The sequence below is a fragment of the Carassius auratus genome, unplaced genomic scaffold (genome assembly GCF_003368295.1).
Source record: "Carassius auratus strain Wakin unplaced genomic scaffold, ASM336829v1 scaf_tig00024854, whole genome shotgun sequence".
Classification (NCBI taxonomy): domain Eukaryota; kingdom Metazoa; phylum Chordata; class Actinopteri; order Cypriniformes; family Cyprinidae; genus Carassius; species Carassius auratus.
The window spans coordinates 63,772-73,879 of record NW_020525377.1 but is presented as its reverse complement, the minus strand read 5'-3'; the positions used below and the strand labels follow the sequence as shown (position 1 = coordinate 73,879).

The window sequence follows — 10,108 nt, the reverse complement described above, 5'->3', positions numbered from 1 at the left end:
TCCAAAAAGAGATCTAATGGTGAGTTTTACTGGGAAACCACTCAGGGCGCTATTTAATGGTGATCAATTCAGTATTTATTATATGGCCTTCAAAGGTTAGAATGGAAAATTGGTATTACATTAAAGGTTGTTGTAATACGTGTTGTAATGTATCTAGACTATGATAATGAGGACCAAAAATATTGCTTATTATTTCCATCCTAAAAAGTATTATTTCCATCCTCACCTTTAAATTGAGTGTCTTAGCCAATGTTTACATCACAGTGTTCTAGTATAACTGTCCCTACGAGCAGTCATTGGAGACAAATGGGGCCAAAATCTCCACTATGATGTTTCATACAGTCTGACATAAAGACCATTGTTGTTGCACAGTACTCTATGGCTTTTACCTAAGATTCCACCAGGACAGTAAATATTAGTAAAGCATCCTGTCTAACCAGTCAGTCTATTTAGGCCATTTAAATTTATGAACCCAATGTTATAATGCATATCTGGTGTTTAATTTGCATTTACCCTATTCTTTAATCTGCATTTACCCAACAATAATTTTTGCTTTAAATCCTGTAACCACTTACAAGCCTCATACATATTTAAAAGCATCCCAACAAACTCTGCTGTTCATATCCGGCCCACATGAAGAGCATTACCCTGTGTGACTCCTCCAGGCCTGCAGCGACGCCGTCTGATTCCTGCTCCTCTGCCAGACACCTCTTCTCTGGGCAGGAAGGTTGGTGCAGCAGGCCAGTGGGTCGATCTGCCTCCAATGGGGGGTGCTATGAAGGAGCCCTTCGAGATCAAAGTGTACGAAATTGATGATGTGGAACGATTTCAGAGACGCAAAGAAGGGTTGACAGAGGTAAGAAGACAGTACGTCTGATAAGTGCATTCTATGCTGTTTGTATGCTTATCACTGAATTCAGTCTCATTCTGGTTAATTTAGTAAGTGTTCTCTGGTAGTGTGTGCACACATCTACTCTATTCATCCATATTTGAACCAAGTGTACAGTGAAACTGTACTTGTTTCTGCACTAGAATCAAACAACGATTTTTAACACAAACCGTTGCAGTCTGTCAGTCTTATAATAGAGTTGAATGGGAATCATGGCTCAAACAAACAATGCAAAAATAATAACACATACACAAACAAAATTAAACCCTGTGGCTCATGACGATAGATTGTTTTGTAAAGACACAAATCAATCAGTCTATGCATAAACTGTATGTATTTATAATGTTTTTTACCTCTGATTCATGCAATTTCCAAACTCTTAGATCTCTCCTGAGTGTGTCCTCCTAAGCGCATTCTCAAGCAGGTACGTGAGGCATCCTCTTCTTCTTCTTCTTGCTTTATGTTGCATTACCACCACCTATCTCTCAAATGGACCTTCGACACTCTATCTACAATCTGTCCTACAGATGTATGTGTTTGTTGTTTTGTTTTTCTGTTTACCTGCCAAGGGACTGTGGATGAAAATTTGTCATTGGCTAAATTCGGTACAACAAATGAAATTGAAACATTTATGTTAAAGAACTCATATAATGCTCTTTTTTAAAGTTCACTATTTTGTTTATTTTGTGTTACAGAATATGTTGACATGCTTTAATGTTCAAAAAACACATAGTTTTTCTAATAATGTACATTACTGTATGTCCTCTATGCTCCGCCTCTCTCAAACGTGTCATTTTCTACAAAGTCCCTCCTTCTGACAAGCGCCGATCTGCTCTGATTGGCCAACCGACCCAGTTCATTGTGATTGGCCGAACACTGCAAGCACTCGTCAGAAATGTAATGCCCCTTTCCACAATCGTGAGCTTCATCTTTCAAAATAAATCTAAAGACAGTTGGTAATGTCCTTAGTTTTACCATCAGTTCAAGCCTGAAAGGGGAAACAGAGTCGCATGACAGACACAGTAATGAAGCTCGTATGGGTTTGCAGTACACTAGCCACGGATGGTTAAAGACAACTGACTCCACTGTGATGTGACTCTCTCTCTCTCACACACAAGCACACACACACACATGCAACGCACAAAACTCCACATTTGAACAGTCAATAGCAAATTCTTAATCTAATAACAAAACATTCAGTAGCTGATTCAGAAGAGCCAAGTTGTAGCAAAGTCAGAAATTACCCCCTCTCCTAGGTTCACGAAACAGTTGTGAAAAAAATGCGTTGCTGTTCTGTGTAAGTAATCTTAAATATTGCTAAATACATCTACTTTCAGAAGACCAAATAAAGTGCTTTTGCTTTTGCCTAGACACAGACAACATCTCCCTAACATGGCTGCTTCAACACTAACTGCAGTTACTGAAACCATACCTTCTTTCTTTGTGTGAACATTTGGGCGGCATTACGCAAACGCAAATATTTCCACATAGTGACGTACACGTGGGGGTGTGTTTGAATGAGCTGTTTTTTGGGGGATGTGGAGTCTTAACTTTGATAAATAAAATCACTTTGGATCTGAGACTGTAGTCTTTGCAACTTTACAGATCTTCTTTATGCACCGAGACCTTATAACACTTTAATCCCATCATATGACCCCTTTAAAATTGTACATGGTCCCTTTTTAAATAAATTGTAATAATAATAATAATAAACTCAATTAGGAGTGTCAATGTCCACTTGAGAGATCGGTGGTGGTAATGCACTTATACATCTGCGATCCGCCATAAAGCAAGAAGAAGAAGACGTCTCACTCGCCTGCTTGAAAACATGCTCAGGAGGACGTGCCTAGAGTTCAAACAGTTTTGGCCATTGCGTGAATCAGAAATAAAAAACTATATAAATACTGTTCAGTTTCTTTCACAGACTGATCGTTTTGTTTCTTTACACATCAATGTATCGTCACAAGCCACAGGGTTTCATTTGGTTTTATGTTTTATGTATGTTTTTTCTTTTAGTTTTATTGTTTGTTTTTTTTTAGCTGTGATTCCCATTTACCTCCATTATAAGACTAACAGATGGCAAAGGGTTGAGTAAAAATCTTTGTGTTCTACTGAAGAAACAAAGTCACCTACATTTTGTATGCCCTGGGGGTAAGCAGATAAAGATAAAATTTTCATTTTTGGGTGAACCATCCCTTTAAGTACAATACTCAGGTAAATGTACTCGGTTACTGTCCTCCTCTCCTTAAAAGTATCATAAATTAGCATGAAATTCTGATGTTTCTCTCACATCTTGTGACAAGTACAGTTGTCAGGAATGAAGCTTATCTCTGTGACAATTACTTATGTTGGCTAATTGATTTTAGATTGGACTGATAGCTTTAGTTAGACAGGGATGACTGGTGTTGTAGGACAGAAAGAAGTGAGATTAGCTAAGGTCTCTCCAGAGAGAGGAAGAGATGGTGAGAGAGATAGAAAGAGAGAGAGCATTGGGGAGGGGTCAGGGGTGCCTGTGATGAATGAGGTGTGGCTCCACAATCTGTGGCCCGCCTGATCGGTCTTTATAGCCCACTCCACACAGAATGTCTATGGGTCATTAACTGTTTCTCTGTGAGTTTCTAACCCTGATCACACAGGCAATTGTGTGGAGAAGACGAGAGGAAAAGACATTAACTCAGTCGAATGAAGCTCTGATTTATTTTCATTTAAGAAAAAATGATCTCAGCTCGCATATTAGAGTCTGGCAGATGCTCATGAAGTTGAAGCTGTTCATCCTCTTGTTTTATGTGAATATGTATGTATGTGGGTAGGAATTTGTATAACTGCTAAGTTTATTTCTGTTTTGTAAAAATACAATTCAGTTTGCAGTTGGCATAGCATAAAAACGTGTTTTACCTAGATATGTAGTTGTCAAACCTGAGATATTTGCAGAAAAGAAATTGTTATTTTTGCATTTTCATTTACTTTCTAATGGCCACCTGGTACTGACACAATACACATTATAAGAGGAGGGTAATCTATACTGTAATTCAACCTTTCAGTAACAGGTTCCTCATGAACATGATCTTTCTTTTTAATCACTTAAGCAAACATGCCCCTAGAAGACCAGCTACTGTTTAACCTGGATGCTAATTTTATTTTCTAGCTTGGCCCTAATAATCTGACCAAAGGGCTGAGGACTTAAATCCTCTGTACAGGTTACGAGCATCGAATCAATTCAGCTTAAGCCATTTCACTTTAAATTGCAATGCCTTGAGGACAGCCACACATAGTCTAGTAGGTGCATGTAATAGGGGCAAGAGATTTGTGGTTGACTGTAAGCAACTCACACTGCTGTTCCACACTTGCAGGGTTTGCAGTATTTTAACGCCCGCCTTAGGATGCTGGAGAAGAGGCAGCAGCAGATCAGGGAGCTAAGAGCCAAGCACGAGAAGCTGAAAAAGGAGCTAGAGGACGCCAAGACTCATCTCATGCTGGACCCCAGCAAATGGATGGGAGAATGTAAGTTCCCAAGTATTATTGTCAGTGGTTGTGTCAGTGGTTTTCAAATGCTTTCTATTTTAATGAATATCAAAAGTGGCCTTCTCTTTATGAAAGATACTCTTTTAAAAGTATGACAAAAAAATTTTTTATTGTATGATCCATCTACACATGATTGTATACAAAATTACATCTTGCTGTTACTGCACTAAATCCAAAGCAATATATATATATATATATATATATATATATATATATATATATATATATATATATATATATATTAAGAAAATGTACCTTATACAGTGTTTTTTGCATCTATTTATTGTTTAAAAACTAGGTCTGTCAATAGAACAAAATAAATGTGATTAATTTCATGATTTATGACTTTAAAAAGCTGAAAATTTGTGTCAAGCATATTTAACATCTCAAGTTAACTTGCCTCGTTGATGCAAATTTCCACTGGCCCACTTGTGGCCCCTTTGACCTCAATTTGAAAACCTCTAATTTATGTGACACTGAATATTATCAAGTATTACACAAAAATATTATTCACGGAACTTAGTGGTGTGGTATAAACGCTACAAATTTCACAAGCTTTTAGCCAAAAAGAGATTTTTTTTGGCATTTTTACTGTGACACTCTACCATGCATCAAGGTCAGGAATGATGAATTTTACCATGAATCTTACACAGCATAAGTTTCCCACTAATGTGATGTAGACTAATGGCTCCCTTTATGACTTTAATTTAACTGTTTGAACTTGGTACCACAGGATTTAAAAGAAAATGATGAGGTAATGGTGCCTTCACAGAAATGTCTTGAGCTTTGGCTAATTTTAATTCCTGCTGAGGCAATGTATTACAATAATGGATAACATTGGCTTTCTAGAATATTCTCCATAAATGTAAACTGTGAAACGATTTGTTTAGCTTATATAAGTGTAATTGTGTAACTCCATTCAATGCTTAAACTGTAAGAACTAACTCTGGACACAGACTTTATAAGAATGACAAGGATTTTAGTCTCAGTTTCTTATAATATTTCAGAATTTTTTTAAATTAATTTGTAAAGACCTTCAATATCAAACAGGGCAAGACAATTATTTGAAGAAAATGAAGCTGAATTATGTCATTAGTACTGTTTACTCTACTGAGAATGAAAAAGAACATTGCCAGCAGCAAAGAAAGCTCTGCTGATTTTGTATGTCTTTTTTATTCTGTATTTGAATTACAAATATTACAAAGCAGTAATACAACAACCTTGATCATATTGCAAAGTATCTGTCTCCACTTTGTTAGAAGAAACACTTTTGTAAACAGTATGTGGGAGAAAAATCTCAGGATGTATAGAAATAATGTAGAGAAAATGGCAGGCACATGGAGAGAAGGAGTGCCTGTGTGTGTTCTTGAATCAATAAAGTATTATTTTTCTCTTCTGCAATCACCACCTGCCCACTGGCCAGGTGATGTTTACCATTCATGTGTGACTGCTGTCCTGGGTAAAGCTGTGATTGGGGCTGTCATGCTGTATAAATCAGCCCCTCTTCAGAGCCCAGTAAAATGAGGATGGTGTTTCTACAAGCCCATCTCCCACACCAACCAACCATCACATGCAGAGATGTTTGTTCATGTCTTGAATGTTAAAACTATCAATCGGGCTGCATAGCACATCACCTAGTCAAACCTTTTTACGTAGTACAATAATGTGGCTTCTATATGTGTATTTATTTTAGAGATTGCTTGACTTTTATATGTATACATATTTTAATTAGGATTGCATTCAAAGGAATTATTCAGAATAAAATTAAAAATGAATTTACCACACAAATTATTATTTACGGAGAAAAGTCACTCAAATAAAGATAATTTAAACATTTGGTTATTGTGGTGGTCAAGTAACTCATTGAATAAACATTACAAAAAGTACATTTAGTCAGTATATATTTTAATTGTTTAATGTCCATATTGTAGAATTTTTAGTTTGTCTTTTGTTTTTTTGTTTTCTTACAAAATTTTAATGTTAAATTGGCCTACCATGGCCTGTCATTTATACAAAACATTAATAAACATAATTAATTTAATTAAATGTCAAAATAAATGTTACATTTGCATCCCTATGTTTTTAAATAATAACTTTGTTTGCATTTTTTCCCTATTTCTATTAGTTGATGTGGACCCTGATCTGGACCAGGAGTCGCAGGACTACCTGGAGGCTCTGGCACAGGCCACAGGAGACCTGGAGTTTTGTGTCAACCTATGCAAGTCTCGTGTGATGATGGAAACCTGCTTCGATATCGCTGTGCCCTCGATTCCAGGACAGAGTGGACAACAGGAGATGGAGGTCTAGGAGAGAACAAAACAGGATGTTGTTTGGAAGCTAGCTGTGAGTTATGGCAAGATCTTTTTTTTTTTCCTGGGATTGAGACTGTCCTTCAACAAGTGAAGATATTGAATAAGCATGGTTAGAAACTCCCTGAAATGCTGAGAAACTGGATAGGATAAGAGTCCCTTTCCCGAGATCTTTGTTAAACTTAACCAGGAAGTGCCTTAAACCAAAATTAAAGTAAAAAATAAATAAAATCCCAAGAACTATCTTTGCTTTATGATTGGTGCTAGTATTGAGACATGCTTTCTCAAGTACACTTTGAAAAACAAAGTATTTTGCATTGCAATGCAGCATATAGTGTATTTATAAGAGCTAAAGTGTGTAAAATATAGTTTTAAGTATTAAACAATACAAAATAATAAGAAAACTCCCCATATTATTGCCTTTTTAATATATAATTGACCACAATTAGAACTCAACTTTTTTTAGTATTTGACTTTTTTCTTCAGCGTAATGCAAAAACGTGCTTGCCCCTGACAGATGTGATGTCACTCGATTGGATAAAGATGCTGAAGCTGTGGCACTGTCGTCTGTCTCATTTAGTTACAGTCGCTCTGCACAATGATTGGCTCTCTGATACAGATCTACTACTTTAACTGATTGGTGCAGCTGGTGGCAAATCAGAAATTAGAGCTTGTCTCAAACACTTCTCAGGACATCAAACCGAAGTGAGTTTGTACTTATGAATTTCAGTGTGTGCTGTGTGCGTCATACTGTAACGTATGCATGTGGCTGTTCTTCTCTGATCATGCAACATCCAGCGTTAAGCTGGTTTCTTTTAGCGTGGTAAACGAATTCACTCTATCTACCTGAACTTCAAAAGATTATGCCTTTTTACACTGAAAATGAATATGTTCAAATATACAAATGGCTATCATCTGTTGACAGCATCTCAGCACAGGACCTTATCCTCACTGTGTCCCGTGATTTATCTTCAGCCTCTAATGTTTGATGATTTTTGTTTGTCATGTTAATCCTTAAAGTGTCTCTGGAGAGAAGTGTGACTGATGTTTCTCATAAAGAAACAAACAGAAGAGATTATTGGGATTTGCAAGAGTTTGAAATAGAAAACATGGCTATTTTTTTACATCTTAAAATTATTTCTTTGTTTTTGTTGTTGAATGATTCTTTATTTAAACAGAGAAAAAAGACACAGGCTTTTTTCTCCAAGTTGCTGCATGAATTATTTTTTTCCTCTTTGTTTTGTATGGTAGTCTCTGATTTCTACTAATAATTTAAATTTAGCAGATTTGCCAAGCATTTAGAGTTTTTCAATGTATATGACGTTATCAGTGTTCCTGCTTTGTATTGTACAGTTTTTTATCCTTTTTAAAAACCATGTATAGACTCTTAAGTTTGCATTAACATAAAGTTATGAATAAAAAGAATGTTTCCTCTTTATAATTCTTCGTGTGGCTATTTAATTTTTCTGCATTAAAGAACATTAAGATCCCTTCTGTTATAAAGGCCAGAGTATAAATGACATAAAATATTTGTACATAAATATCAGCAAACCAAACAGAACAGCTGAATGTATTCCATAATTCTTCTTTCTAACAAACAATAACACTTCAAAAATAATGTCATCTGTGATTTATATTCTCATTTATAATAAGAAATGTTGCTGCTGAAAATTCACCTTTGCCATTACAGGAATAATCGTTTTAAAACCAATTTTAAATATATTAAAATAGAAATGTTTTATAACTGATTGTACTGTATTTTTAACTTTAAGAGACTTCTTTCAAAAACTTTTATAAAAACTTACAGAGCCGAAGTTTTTAGTCATGTATAATGTAATATTTCAGTATAGTAACACAATAAAAGTTACCAACCATATAAAAAAGATCACTTCTCACATGTGCAGGAGAAGAGACTGTGTAAGGTAATGACGACTTGACATTAAAGCAATCATCCAATGTGGACTTGTTAATTTTTTTACTGGTCACAGGGGCGATGAAAAGATGCTCCTACACAGATGGCTGGAGCCAAAACAAATTTGAGAATTTAATCATACCACAGATTGATCTTCATTAGGTTTTCAGCTCTATAAATGATGGTATACTGGCTTTGTGATTCATTTAAGCTCTTGGGCATTGTGAGTCTATAGACGCAGAAGACACCTGAGAGCTGCAAAAGCCCAACAGGGTAAAATCACTTTGAGTGATTCCATTGGTGGGATATTCCAACTGCTCTCTCCTGTTCTGCTCAGCAGATGGTCTCATCAAATGGCTCGAGATGTTTTAATCAGTCTCTCTGAAGACATCTAGTCCTTTATGTCATAATGTGTCACTGAGAGTCACCAAGTGACCCTGTCAAATTTGCTGACTAGAAGCACACCAAATCTGTTCCCGCAGAAAAGACTGCAGAATTTGATCATCTGCCATTCCTAAAGTTCTGCATATCCCTCGATTGTTGGTCTCCTACAGTGAAAACCTTTGATGTGTCTCATTCTGTATCTGTCTTCCTCTGTTCATTACGTACATGGATGGGGGAGGGCAGGTTCAAAAGCAGACAGTCCAACCCCCAGGCTCTGAATGTGATTGAGTTCTTCGTCACCCTGTGAATATGTGCAACAAAAATGGACAAAATGGAGGTGGAGTCCGCAGTATTTCAATTCCATCCTCTGACACAATGCTATACTTCTTGCATTTATGTTGAAAACTACCATAAATTGAAAAATATTTAGAGATTCATGACAGAATGCATGAATAATCTAATAAAAACAGCATAACAGACACTGGTGAAGAAAAAAAAGGGAAAAAAAAACACGCCAACCATGTTTCTGCAGGCTGAAGCATTAGCCAAATATCAGTGTGTATGTATGTGAAATAAGTGGTTATGTTGCATTGAATAATAAATATCCTAACAACACACTCTTTATTATGTGTTACTCATTAATTACTCATTATTACTTATTTATATTATTTCTGATAAATCTTCCACTCTAATAAGCAAACAATTAATGTTTTTTTTGTTGTTGTTTTGTTTGTTTGTTTTTTAGTTTGGTTTGATGCTTGGTTTGTGTTTTGTTTTGCATGTTAATGATGCTTATATTTCCTGCTCATGCCTGTTAATGAAAAGAGTGCATGCATTTATTTTTAGTAAGATGATTGAGGTTGCTGTGACACCTTGATTGGGGATCTGAAGCAGTGAACCAAGCAATGAGAAGTCATTTGCTATGAAAAAGGCTTATTTCCTGCATTGACAGGTCCAAACTGTGAGTATGCATTGGTGTATACAGTGTGATTGGCACATAGCAGTGACAGGGTGATGTATCTTTCTTTTACTGGCACATTGAAATGTAGGGGTGAATAGTAGCGGGGTTAATTGCTCCTTGTTGTGAGGAGC

General features: G+C 36.1%; 1 protein-coding gene across 1 annotated transcript; it reads left to right on the top strand.

Moving 5' to 3' along the window:
* Nucleotides 1–8: 8 nt before the first annotated feature.
* LOC113078251 (kinesin-like protein KIF26A) lies at nt 9–7,132 on the top strand. The gene is made up of 4 exons (XM_026250574.1): nt 9–19; nt 666–856; nt 4,240–4,390; nt 6,537–7,132. The coding sequence occupies exons 2-4, from the start codon at nt 764–766 to the stop codon at nt 6,716–6,718; spliced, it is 426 nt and encodes a 141-aa protein (XP_026106359.1). The 5' UTR covers nt 9–19; nt 666–763; the 3' UTR covers nt 6,719–7,132.
* Nucleotides 7,133–10,108: the final 2,976 nt, after the last annotated feature.